This window comes from Bos grunniens, chromosome 26 (genome assembly GCF_055505025.1).
Source record: "Bos grunniens cultivar Pamir isolate PY7600 chromosome 26, Bosgru_T2T1.0, whole genome shotgun sequence".
In the NCBI taxonomy this organism is placed as follows: domain Eukaryota; kingdom Metazoa; phylum Chordata; class Mammalia; order Artiodactyla; family Bovidae; genus Bos; species Bos grunniens.
The window spans coordinates 25,029,246-25,043,541 of record NC_141190.1 but is presented as its reverse complement, the minus strand read 5'-3'; the positions used below and the strand labels follow the sequence as shown (position 1 = coordinate 25,043,541).

Here is a 14,296-nt window from a genome sequence, read left to right as displayed (position 1 = left end):
AATCTAGAAGTGGGGGCCTGTCATGTGTGAGGGGGGGACCTTATGAAAGTCCTACCGCACTTTGCACCATGTGAGTTTAACAGGGTCGGGGGCAGGGGGCGGGGGGAGGTGTCCACCCAATGGAAGGAGGGGCAAGAAATAATGCACCCAGCGCCAACGGGAACCAGAGGAGGGGGGCGGTAGGGAGTGAGGTTGTGGGAGGGGATAGGATGCTGACAGGGAGTATTCGGAATCGGTGGATGTGACACGGGATAGCAGAAGAGAGACGACGGGGAGGGGTCGAAGGAGAGGCGACAGAGAAGGGGGCGCTGACTTCTGACCTCGGCCATCCTGGGGCGCTCTGCGGGTGGCCTCAGAGGCAGCTGCGGAGACCGCGGAAACCGGGCCGCAGGCTGGGAAGGGGGGCCGAAACCCGGCGCTCAGCGCGTCCCCTGGTCTCCTGGCAACCGCCTCGCCCTCTGCGGGCGCTAGCGAAGGTTCGAAAGGGGTGGAGCCTCCGAGGCGGGCACCCTGGCTGTGCTCCTCAGAGTCGCGTGTGCATCCTATATGGGGCGGGACCAGGGCGATGAGCCGCGGTGTCTCTGAGCGGCTGGGAGGAGTCCCGGGGTGTGCAGAAGTGAGCAACACCCAAGACCAAGAAGACTCGGGTTGAAACCCGGGATTAGACCCGGGAGCCGGCAATGGAGAACCAAGGACTGACGCTTAGAAGATGTGGATCAGAGGGTTTGAATGAAGGAAAGCCCGGCAGTCTCCCTCTGCCTTCTGTCACAAAGTGACTCGGTCGCGGGAGCAGGAAATATTCTCGGTTCGCGTCAATTCCAGCCCTTGAGAAGCAGCTACTGTGTGCAAGATATAAGGTGGAGGGGGTGGGGGGGAAGAGAACTAAGGTAGAGGAAACACAGACCCTGCCCCCAAAGGCTGTAGTCACTTGTGGTGAGGAAAATAGGGTGCAAAGGTCGAAGCACCCTGAAAAAATACGTGGAGCCACGTCCTGAAAATCTGCCTGGTATCTGATTTCTCTCTTCCTCCCTGCCCCTCCTCCTCCACTCCTTTAGACTTCAGGTGCAGGGTTGGAGTAATTAAACTCTTTAATTAAAGACCTCTCTCTTGTTTCCTTTTTTTTTTTTTCATTTTCCCCACACCTCAACTTTAGCCTCCATAGGAATTCATGCTACTGTGCTTGGGTATATGGGCTTCCCCGGTGGCTCCCACCTGCAATTCAGGAGACCTAGGAAATGCTGGTTGGATCCCTGGGTGGGAAAGATCTCCTGGGTAAGACCATGGCAACCCACTCCAGTATTTTTGCCTGGAGAATCCCATGGACAGAGGAGCCCAGCGGGCTACAGTCCATAGGGTCACAAAGAGTTGGGACATGACTGAAGCGACAGCCCGCACGCACGTGCCTGGGTATATATTTTTGAAAAAATGTATAGCATTTTCATTAGTGCATGTTTTTCATTGTAACAGTGGTATTGGACTTTAAGGATCATCCTGTTTTCTAGTTTTCACTCAGCAATCTTTTTAAGGTTCTGTCCCTGTTTTGTAGGTGTTGTAATCCCAGGTCATTGCTTCTCACTGTGGCACTGCTTTCTGTGTTGGACATCCTTACCTTTTATGTTCAGCCCCCCAGTGCTGGATACCAAGGCTGGCTCCACCTCTCCAATATCATAAACAGTGCAGCTATGGTCATCCTTGTCAGTGGTCTTTTACGGACCTATGAACAAACTCCTCTGAAATATATGCCTAGGAGTGAAATTGTTAAAACCAAAGGGGACGCACGAGGCCACCATATTCAACTTGTCCTGCACAGACGCATCCAGCCAGCCAGCCAGTGGGGGCTGAAAAACAGACCCCACCCTCTTGCCCATGTCATGTGCTCTGCTGGAGGAAGACATGTCCTTTCCTTCCCACCAAAGTTTTGTTCCTTAGTCAAGCCATGAACCTATAGGCTATGATTATCCAGAGGGTATACCCTCTTCAAATTCATACTGTGGTGGACAGTATTTTCCAATGGCACAAAGGTGCCTAGTAGCCTGGTGGAAGCCCTGGGTACTTGACTTCACCAGTACTGCTAGATGGCATACCAGAACTGCTGCCCTACACCACATTCCAGGGTGTCCCCTACTCCCATCCTTACCAGCATGCAGTGGTTTATTTATTCATAAACAGTGTGTTTACTAAGTGTCAGATACTATTCTCAGGGCCTTACCAATACTGATTCATCTAATTAGCCAGGTTCCTAATTTGTGTCAGTATCATGGAATTCATGTCAGCACATTGTTTTAATTTGCATTTCTCTATGAGTGAAATTGAGCAGTTCTTCGTACATTTATAAGCCACTTGGGGTCCCCTTCTGTGAATTGTCTATTTATAGCCTTTGCCTATTTTTCTATTGCTCTTTTTGATTTGCAAGAGGTCTTTGTAACATCTAGACATTAATCTACTTTCAAAGACTGGCCATGTTGCTTGTGATATCCTTTGTAGAAGAATAATCTTTAATTTTATAGCCCTTCATCCTCTTTATGCTTTTTAGTATAATTTAATAAGTCTTTCTCAATCCCAAGGTTATAAACACATTCTCTATCATCCTCTTCTATTAGCTTACTAATTTTACTTTAACATGTCTAGTTCAATCCATCTGGACCCATTCCCTTCTCCAGGGGATTTTCCCAAGCCAGGGATTGAACCCAGGTCTCCTACATTGCTGGCGGATTCTTTACCAGCTGAGTCACAAGGAAAACCCAAGAATACTGGAGTGGGTAGCCTACCCCTTCTCCAGTGGACCTTCCCGACCCAGGGATCAAACCAGGGTCTCCTGCATTGCAGGTGAATTCTTTACCAGCTGAGCCATCAGGGAAGCCCAATTAGCTTAATAATTTTCCTTTTACACATTTAGTTCTTTAATCCATCCGTATATGGTGTGAGATAAGGATCCAGTTTTATTTTTCTCAATGGAGTGAGTCCTTTTTCCAACATCTTCCCAAATATAGATGGGTCTGTTCTGAACTCTCTGGTTTATTCCCGTGTCAGCACCACAAGGTTTTATTACTATAATTTTGTAGCCAGTCATCATAGTTAAAGGACAGAACATGCCTCCCTGCTCTGTCAAAATTGCATTGGCTATTCATGAATCTTTATTGCCCCATATAAGTTTTCAGGATATTTTTCAAATTCCTCATGACAAGTGTTAATTGGAACTTCATTGAATGTATGAATTAATTTGAGGGAAATTAACATTTGCACAATGATATCTCATTCATGAACAGAGACTGTGTATCTGGTGGACAAATAGAACAAAATATGACTGAGCCATAATGCGCAGGGAAATAGTGAAAGAGGTGGCACATGAAGCTGGAGAAGCAGGTTGAACCAAACTTTAAGCCAAGTTAATAGAAATGAGGTGGAGATGGAGCAGGAAACATGACTCAGGCTGCTCTGTGTTTACAGAAAACTTGATTACAACACTGGGACCAGCTCATGGGACCACCATAGTCCAGAGAAACTCCATAATAACATTGTTAAAGGTACGCAGCCATAAAGGAAGACCTAGAGGGCCCTGGCCACCCGTATCTCGTACTGGTGTCTCTTGCAGAGCCATGTGTCTTCCCACTGCCTGGGAACTGCCTATGGACAGTTTCACAAGCAGATGGCCTGCCAAGGTTGCAGCAGTTCAGTGCAGAAAACACTTTGTTTAAGCAACTACTACAGAACAACAGCTCCCAAGGCTGGCCATAGGAGCCACAGCAGTGAGTAAGACAAAGTCACTGCCCTTTGGCTTTAGGGGGAAGAAAGAAAGAAAAACCTACAATTAATTCTAACATGATGTGATGGTGTCATTTACAACAGACTCTGTCAACAGAAAGCACTGTGAGTGCTCGGGGAATCTAGACACTGATACCTGAGCGTAGTATTTACCATGTGGGGACAGAAAGGCAGAACACAGACACTCAGGGAACCACTGGAGGTGGACAGGAACATGACATCTTTAATTCGCAGGAAAGAGATGCAGGAGGACATCAAAAAGGATGTATGAGTGAATGAGAGGATGGGTGGCTTGATAAATTAATTTATACCGATGAAAAAAAAAATGCTTTGTGTTCCAATTTTCCAGATTACAGTCGAAGACTACTCACTACCAGGCTCCCCCTTTGTTGCTGTAATTAAAAGGAGCACTAGGTGGCATCGTACTACCAAAAGTCCTCACCTTCTAGAGCCTTTGGGAGAAACTCTCCAGACTGGGTCAGCCCCTAATTTAGACAAGAGTGCTTCCGTCAATCTCAGGTCTCATTACACCCACTTAATTTGTTTACTGAGCACCTGCTATATCCCTTCACACCATGGAGACTATGAAGGAATAAAGTCTCCCCTCCCTAAAGGAGCAGAAGGGGACGTTAAACATGCAGTGCCCCCCTCCTCCACGCATAAAAATCAGTCCAAGACACGATGCAGTAAGCACTGTCAGGACAGAACATCCTGTGTAATCTGGTCCCGTCAGCTATCTGCTGCCTTCTCCCACCACTCACTTCTTGCTGCAATATCTTCTTTTGATTCCTTGTATATGTCATGTTCTTCCATGCTACCAGTATGGAATAATCGACCTTCCCTCTTCAACCTGGCTGACTGCCACCCATCCTTCCTTCAGCTCTAACTAACTTAGATGACATTCCTGACCTGCCCCCAACACCACACTACCTCTTCAAGTACCTCTTTCTCTGCTTCTTGGACCATCCCATAATGTTAATTAACTATGGATTCAAGGAAATAGTTGTTTCATATCTGTCCTTGTTGTTGAACCCAAGTTCATGTCCCCAATGCACAGTGAGGCCAAACTGAAATATCAGAGTCTCTTTATTTAATGGGCAGACCATGCTCAGAAAGCCAGAACTCCCTGATGATTTGGGGGTCAGGGGCAGGCTACAAAGTGTGTGACCTTTTTTTGATTGGTTGGTGATGAGGTAACAAAGGTGGTATTCCAGGAATCTCAATCATCAACCTTCAGGTTCCAAACAGTCCAGGTTCCTCCTGATTGTGTTTAGAAAGAAGTTACCGTCCCCCACAGGTGGATGCCCTAGAAGAGATCAGTTCAGTTCAGTTCAGTCACTCAGTCATGTCCGACTCTTTGCAACCCCATGAATCGCAGCATGCCAGGCCTCCCTGTCCATCACCAACTCCCGGAGTCTACTCAAACTCATGTCCATCGAGTCAGTGATGCCATCCAGCCATCTCATCCTCTGTCATCCCCTTCTCCTCCCGCCCCCAATCCCTCCCAGCATCAGAGTCTTTTCCAATGAGTCAACTCTTCGCATGAGGTGGCCAAAGTACTGGAGTTTTAGCTTTAGCATCATTCCTTCCAAAGAATATCCAGGACTGATCTCCTTTAGAATGGACTGGTTGGATCTCCTTGCAGTCCAAGGGACTCTCAAGAGGAGATACATTATATTATTATGTATACCATCTGAGGAAGAACTAGGACCCTGCTTTATGGCCGTGAAACTGTTTCTCTTTTGTTTCTGCATTCCCTCCGCTCCCCAATTAGTAAATGTTTGAATCTGCCCTTTGGTACTCAGGGAGGATCTAGGAGTTGGAAGCCTTTTTCCTACAATTAAGAAAGGAGAGATAGGCTTTTGTACCCAGGAGGGTACTGCTCAGTTTCATCTTTTCTACCAGGCTGTCAAACAAGAGAACAAATATCTCTTTCTTTCTTGTTCAGCCTGTCTCTATTGGTGTTATGGGCTAAACTGGATCTCCCTAAAATTCATATGTGGAATCCCTAACCCCCAGTACATTGGAATGTGACTGTATTTGAGAAATACGGTCTTGGAAGAGGTGAATAAGTTAAAATGAGGCCATTAGGGTGGGCCCTAATGGCCAAATCTGACTCCTGCTCTTATAAGAAAAGGAAATCTGGGCACACAAAGAGACACACAGACGAAAGATACAGCAAGAAAGCAACCATCTGCAAGCCAAGCGGAGAGGTCATAGGAGAAACCAAACCCTCAGACACCTTGATCTGGGATATCCAGCCTCTAGAACTGTGAGCAAATGTCTATTGTCTATTGTAAGCCACCCAGTCTGTGGTTCTTTATTATGGCAGCCCCAATAAACTAATACAAACGGCCATCACGCCTCTCAGTACGTAACTATTAAGTGAATGACTATTGAATGAGTTCTGAAATAAGGAGGACCTGTGAAGGATGGATGGTATTAGTAAGGAAAGGTACATGGTAGATGTGGTTCTTAAACTTGACTGTAAGTGATACATGGAGACATGGAAAAGAGAAATAATCCCAAGTGTGGAAAATAGCACCCAGCAGATACCAAGGTAAAAAGGCAAAAATCCTGCTCCAGGAAGGGTGGGGTCCATATCAGGGACTCGTGGACATTAACGTTGATATGAGGGTCTGGGTGAATGTGGAGCCTTTGGAAGACTAGCAGAGACATAGCTATAAACTCAAGGACCGGGGACAGCAAAGGACGTACCCATTTGCTCTGCTAAATAATTTAAATGTATGATCATGATCTGTAATACATATGCAAAGCTCCTTGTTTAAACCTGGATATTGTTGTTGAGTCACTCAGTTGTGTCCAACTCTTTGTGACCCCATGGACTGCAACCCTCCAGGCTCTTCTGTCCTCCATCGTCTCCTAGAGTTTGCTCAAATTCATGTCCATTGAGTTGGTGATACTATCTAACCATCTCATCCTCTGCCGCCCCCTTCTCCTTTTGCCTTCAATCTTTCCCAGCATCAGGGTCTTTTCCAGTGAGTCAGCTCTTCTCATCAAGTGGCCAAAGTATTGGAGCTTCAGCATCAGACCTTCCAATGTGTATTTAGGGTTGATTTCCTTTAGGATTGACAGGTTTGATCTCCTTACAGTCCAAGGGATTCTCAAGAGTCTTCTCTAGCACTATAATTTGAAAGCATCAGTTCTTTGGCACTCAGCCTTCTTTATGGTCCAACTCTCACATCTGTACATGACTACGGGAAACCATAGCTTTGAGACCTGGATATAGCGCCTCTTGTTTAGCTTCCTTGGGACTTGCTATGTGCTATGACTCAGTAATAAAAGCAGCATTTTCTGTACACAGTGCTCACCTCTTCAACAGCATTCCATGAGGCTATGAAGTGAAACTCCAGAAAAGCAGAAAGAAACATGGATATGCACCTCCACATGGAAATTCCAGCTTGCAATACAAAATGACTGTGTCCTAAAAGAAACCTACTCCTCCAATGGATCAGAGAGCTCCTAGAAGCAATTTGTGGAAAAGGCAATGGCACCCCACTCCAGTACTCTTGCCTGGAAAATCCCATGGATGGAGGAGCCTGGAAGGCTGCAGTCCATGGGGTCGCTGAGGGTCGGACACGACTGAGCAACTTCACTTCACTTTTCACTTTCATGCATTGGAGAAGGAAATGTCAACCCACTCCAGTATTCTTGCCTAGAGAATCCCAGGGACGGGGGAGCCTGGTGGGCTGCCGTCTATGGGGTCGCACAGAGTCGGACACGACTGAAGTGATTTAGCAGTAGCAGAAGCAATTTGGGGGGAGTCTGTGGAGCCTAGAATCCGCATCCAGAAATGTGTTCCTCCCACCTCCCCGCTCCACCTCTGGCCATAGCTGAAAGGGTCAGGAGTGGAGACTTAACCCATGTGACCCATTATCTTTCCTGGGAATTTATAATTAGGACCAAAAGTTGCAAGTCGCTCATTATGGAGCCTGGAACTGAGTACGTGCCACCCAAAAGAGGCAGAGAAGGCAGGCTGCATAGAGGGAAGAATAAATGAACAAGAAGGGGATTCCACAGGCTCAAGAGAGGGAGGAAGAATTGGGGGAGGGGCTCCCTTGGTCGTTGATGCCGTTTCAGATGCTGGGTGCAGTCTCTGAGGGGGCCCAGCACACCTGCTCTCTTGGCTTCTGCCAGATATTTTGCATCCTCCTAACAAATTCACCTTATTTGTTTAAGCACCAAGTTTCCACTATTTATCTGCCCACCCAACCCCACCAAAAGAAAAAGACAAAATAGGACCAACACAGGTCCTGTTTGCACAGGCATGTGATGTCGCTGGATTTAATGTCCATGAAATATAAACACTGCATTTGGGGCTGCAAACAACACGGGAAAAACTCCAGTCATCAGAGCTAACACTTTTCCTCCAGGCTTTTGGGAAGATTAAAAGCCCACGTGTTACAGAAAATTATCATTTATCAGATGACCCCATGCTCACCTTAAATGACAAAACAGAGTCCCAGCTGGCTAGTACTCTCCAAAACTGTTTGGGCCATATTTTATTCCTTTAATCTGCTTCTTTTCCACACTGCTGCAGACCTAAGTTAACAGAACATTTGCTGAGCATTTGACATCGATTCCCAAAGGGTCTTCATACAAATGCCTCTCTGGATACCCTAGGAGGCAGCAAAGCTCAGGCAGATTTATTAGGAAGATTGAAAGGTCGGGCACAAGGTGGAGGCAGCGTGCAATCTCCACTGCCTGGGATCATTTTTACAAGGAGACTGTCACAACCCAGTCATCTTAACTGCCCCGCTCCCACTGGGTCAAGTTCCTTCTGGATGTGACTGGATAGGTAAGCTAGCTCACTCAGGGGGTGCTTCTTGCCCAAGAGGCCAGGCCAAGGTTGCAGTTTGACGTCCTACCTAAAACTAGTGAAGATTTACACAGACCAACCAGCTAACCTAACCGACTTGCTGAAAAAGACTGAATCAATCCACACAACCTGTTCCCACTACAAATAACCAAATACACTAAATGAATGAAGAAGTAAATAAGTAAATAAACAGAATTTTTTAAATCACCTTAAGAGAGAAAACTGTAAGCGAAAAAAAAAAAAATCAAGGCACAAATCCCTTTGATGATGGGCCACTGCTCTTGTTTTCTACTATCCCCTGAAAACATCGTATTTTCAACATACATCTAGTCTTAACGTGTGCTGGTACCTTGTCTAGAATATCCTATGTCTCCTTTGTCCAGTGAGTTTTTTCAAGAGTCAGTTCTGTGCCACCTCCCCGAGGAAGTCTTCCCCTGTTTGGCACACCTTCTCTGTATTACTAGAAAATCTGAGCATCCCTCCATCAATGTACTGTATTGTAATCATGTGTTTATATCTATGTCTGGAAAGACCAGTCTTTTCTTTAATACATCTATGGTGCTGACCCAAAAGAGACATTCAAAACAGAAAGTTTGTTAAAGGAAGGAAAAATGGAAAGAAGGATGGAATGGAGAGAGGGAGAGAGGAAGGAAGAAAGGAAAAATAGAAGCAGCTTATGCACTCAGGCACACAGCAATCACTTTGGGAGTGATTAGTGACTAGCTAAAAGCTATTGGAACATAAACATTTAAGATTCTAAGGTAATTAAATAAAATCATCTCCAAGTACACACTAGGCCCTCAAATAGAGATATTAAGTATCTCATTTCTCTTCCCATCTTTGATGCAAGTGTCAAAGAACCAAGGCTTTTCTTTTTATCCACAGGGTTCGATGCACAGTAGGCACTCAACAAAAGTTACAATTTGCTTCTCTTAGCGAAGATAAGCATCTGTAAAGTGAAACTCTTTGCTGTCTTAAAGGAATAAATTCTTTCCACCCTGTAGATAGGTTGCTTTATTTCCAATATCGGCTGCCAAATCTACCTAACAGTTTCACTACCGAAAAATGCCTGCTGAGTTAATCTACTGCGGGCAGGTGTTCTCTGAGGCAGTGCAAGGGAGGCAAAGAACCTCCACACTCCCTCTCCAATGCTACCAAAGGAACTGGAAACACAGCATAAGCTAAATAGGACAATGCAAACATCCAGGATGGTAGAGACCAGCCTAGAATACCACTGTGTTCTAGAATCTAGCACCATAATCTGCAAACTAGGTCTATAAAGAACCAGATTAAGAAATATTTTGGCCTTCACCAGGCCACACATTTTCTGTAGCAGCTATTTTCACTCTGCCGTAAGCACAGAAGTGGCCCAATATATAAATGAATGGGCTTGGTTGTGATCCAAGAAAACCTTATTTACAGAACCAGGTGGTACTCTGGAGTTGGTCTGCCAGCCAGAGTTTGCCAACTCCTGATTTAGCACAATGCCTGGCATATAGTAGGTGCCCACATATTGAATGAACGAATGGATGAGGGAATGAAGATTTTTCTAAGGTAATGGCACAGTGATTTGTCTTAAAGCATTCATGTACCATCATCAGACATTAACTACGAGGAGAGCAATGAATACCTCCTGACCAGAAATACACTTGATAGAAATTATCTGACAGTCTTTCCCACTCCAAGTGGTGTGTATGAATGGAAACTTAACAAGTAAAACCACTAACAGCTTTAGAGATGTGAACCAGAAGATCAGTTTAAAGAGGTATTTTTCCCAAACCATGGATCATGACTCTTGAGTAAGTTGTAGCCTGCGTTTTGTTTTTTTTTTTTTTTTCAAAAAAGGATAAGAGATGCAAGGAGAAACAGAACAGGGAATACACCACAGTCTATTACATGTAGTAAGCATAAGGATTGTTTCTAAGGTGACTGTCTTTCATCTGTAAAGTACTTGTATGTGAGAGTATTCACATTCTGGGGTAGAATGTATTTTCAAAAAAGGTTGGGAAAATGTTCTATTATAATCTCATTCTACTATAATCCCATTCTTGAGGAAATTCAGTGTATTTGTACATTTGAAGGGGATTTACTTCTTCATAGCAAAGTAGTTGAAGGCAAAATTCTGGAGCAAATTTCTTGACTCACTTGTTAGCTGTGTGATCTTGGATAAGTTAATTAGCTCCTCTGGGCCTCAGTTTCTTTACCTGTGAAATGGGAATGCAAATGATACCTATTATTGTTGTTTAGTTGCTAAGCCATATCTTAATCTTTTGTGATACCTAGAGCCCACCAGGCTTCTCTGTCCTTGGGATTTCCCAGGCAAGGATACTGGAGTAGATTGCCATTTCCCTCTCCACGGGATCTTCTCAACCCAGGAATCAAACCTGAGTCTCCTGTGTTGCAGTTGGATTCTTTATCGCTGAACCATCAAGGCTTTCCAACAATACCTATTACGGTTATTATGAGAATTAAACAAGTTATCAATTGCCAACATCCGCTAGATCATAGAAAAAGCAAGAAAGTTCCAGAAAAACATCTATTTCTGCTTTAGTGACTATGCCAAAGCCTTTGACTGTGTGGATCACAATAAACTGTGGGAAATTCTGAAAGAGATGGGAATACCAGACCACCTGACCTGCCTCTTGAGAAATCTGTATGCAGGTCAGGAAGCAACAGTTAGAACTGGACATGGAACAACAGACTGGTTCCAAATAGGAAAAGGAGTACTCAAGGCTGTATATTGTCACCCTGTTTATTTAACTTATATGCAGAGTACATCATGAGAAACGCTGGACTGGAAGAAACACAAACTGGAATCAAGATTGCCGGGAGAAATATCAATAACCTCAGATATGCAGATGACACCACCCTTATGGCAGAAAGTGAAGAGGAACTCAAAAGCCTCTTGATGAAAGTGAAAGAGGAGAGTGAAAAAGTTGGCTTAAAGCTCAACATTCAGAAAACGAAGATCATGGCATCTGTCCCATCACTTCATGGGAAATAGATGGGGAAACAGTGGAAACAGTGTCAGATTTTATTTTTCTGGGCTCCAGGATCACTACAGATGGTGACTGCAGCCATGAAATTAAAAGACGCTTACTCCTTGGAAGGAAAGTTATGACCAACCTAGATAGCATATTCAAAAGCAGAGACATTACTTTGCCAACAAAGGTCCATCTAGTCAAGGCTATGGTTTTTCCTATGGTCATGTATGGATGTGAGATTTGGACTTTGAAGAAGGCTGAGTGCCAAAGAATTGACGCTTTTGAACTGTGGTGCTGGAGAAGACTCTTGAGAGTCCCTTGGACTGCAAGGAGATCCAACCAGTCCATTCTGAAGGAGATCAGCCCTGGGATTTCTTTGGAAGGAATGATGCTGAGGCTGAAACTCCAGTACTTTGGCCACCTCATGCGAAGAGTTGACTCATTGGAAAAGACTCTGATGCTGGGAGGGATTGGGGGCGGGAGGAGAAGGGGACGACAGAGGATGAGATAGCTGATGGCATCACTGACTCGATGGACGTGAGTCTCAGTGAACTCCGGGAGTTGGTGATGGACAGGGAGGCCTGGCGGGCTGCGATTCATGGGATCGCGAAGAGTGGGACACGACTGAGCGACTGATCTGATCTGATCATATGTGAAGTGTTTAGAGCAACATCTAACACAGAGTATAAATTTTAGCTATTATTATGCGGCCTTCCCAGGTGGCCCTAGTGGTAAAGAACCTTCCTGCCAATGCAGGAGACATAAGAGACGCGGGTTCGATCCCTGGGTTGGGAAGATCCCCTGGAGGAGGAAAATGGCAACCTACTCCAGTATTCTTGCCTGGAGAATCCCATGGACTGAAGAGCCTGGAGGGCTACAGTGCGTAGCATCGCAAAGAGTCGGACACAACTGGGGCGACTTAATACGTACACATGCACGCTGTCACTAACCAATAATGTGACCTTGAGTACGTGACCTAAATTCTCTTGGTTTCATTTTTGTTGGTAAAAAGATCTCCAAAGGCCTTGCTGGCAGCAACATTCCAAGAAGGGATGGGAAGTGGTGTCCCAACACAAACCTTGAGGAAAGCAAATGCAAATCATCTTTCCTGTTCAACGACACTTTTGAGGTCTCAGCAAAGCAGCCTGTTTCAGAGAAAAAACCAATGTAAGCCAATTTGTTATTATCTCTCAAAACTGCATGCACAGGTGAATCAGGATGGTAAGAGACTGACCAAATCAAGGGAAAAGCTATTCTTTCCGTCCATCCAACCCTGCAGGACCAGCATTGGCCTCCTGTCTCTTCCACTGTCGTGTATTATTCCATACACTGGGATAACCACAGCTGGGGGTGAACAGGAAACCTGTCCCCGTTTGTTTCCAACATTCCTGACTGTGAAGTATAGTGTGAGGCTGCCCTGCAGTTGTTCTGGGGTTGATCACAAGTCACCTTTCACTGTGGAATTTGAAGCCCTGTTTAGCACCAAAGATCATTAAAAAAAAAAAATCCATTTACTTTCATACACACAAAAGAAGTCGACAGAAAAACAGGTGAAGTTATTACTGATTACTCACAAACAAAATGGTCAGTAATAATGTTCTGTTTAGCCCCATTTGTAATTAAAGAAATGCACAGCAAGACACTGAGATATTTTTTACCTATAAAAGAGGCAAACTAATTAAAGTCAAAAAATAGTCAATGCAGAAAAAGATGCAGAGACACAAACATTCTCATGCTTTTATGAGAGTCTAAATTGGTGAAACTTCTTTGGAGGACAACTTTGCAATAAATAGCAAAACAGTAAATATGCATAACCTTCAACCAGCCCCAAAACTAGGAAGGTATTGAACAAAAGCAGCCTATATACAGACTTCTCCTTTGAGAAAAATAAAGCCCTATTTGTTTAATTTCTTGTCTTAGACACACATAAAATTATAGTCAGGTAATCTATCAGAGATCAAATTGCCAACACCCGATGGATCATGGAAAAAGCAAGAGAGTTCCAGAAAAACATCTATTTCTGCTTTATTGACAATGCCAAAGCCTTTGACTGTGTGGATCACAATAAACTGTGGGAAATTCTGAAAGAGATGGGAATACCAGACCACCTGACCTGCCTCTTGAGAAATCTGTATGCAGGTCAGGAAGCAACAGTTAGAACTGGACATGGAACAGACTGGTTCCAAATAGGAAAAGGAGTACGTCAAGGCTGTATATTGTCACCCTGCTTATTTAACTTATATGCAGAGTACATCATGAGAAACGCTGGACTGGAAGAAACACAAACTGGAATCAAGATTGCCGGGAGAAATATCAATAACCTCAGATATGCAGATGACACCACCCTTATGGCAGAAAGTGAAGAGGAACTCAAAAGCCTCTTGATGAAAGTGAAAGAGGAGAGTGAAAAAGTTGGCTTAAAGCTCAACATTCAGAAAACGAAGATCATGGCATCCAGTCCCATCACTTCATGGGAAATAGATGGGGAAACAGTGGAAACAGTGTCAGATTTTATTTTTTTGGGCTCCAGGATCACTGCAGATGGTGACTGCAGCCATGAAATTAAAAGATGTTTACTCCTTGGAAGGAAAGTTATGACCAACCTAGATAGCATATTCAAAAGCAGAGACATTACTTTGCCAACAAAGGTCCGTCTAGTCAAGGCTATGGTTTTTCCTGTGGTCATGTATGGATGTGAGAGTTGGAGTAT

General features: G+C 44.5%; 1 protein-coding gene across 1 annotated transcript in view; it reads right to left on the bottom strand.

Annotated features, from left to right (window-relative positions):
- Window positions 1-487, bottom strand: part of CFAP58 (cilia and flagella associated protein 58) — a 109,603-nt gene extending 109,116 nt beyond the window's left edge. Inside the window, exon 1 of the mRNA XM_086379312.1 lies at window positions 321-487. Within this exon, the coding sequence (XP_086235438.1) occupies window positions 321-329 (9 nt within the window). The 5' untranslated portion in view covers window positions 330-487. The remainder of the gene's footprint in view (window positions 1-320) is intronic.
- Window positions 488-14,296: the final 13,809 nt, after the last annotated feature.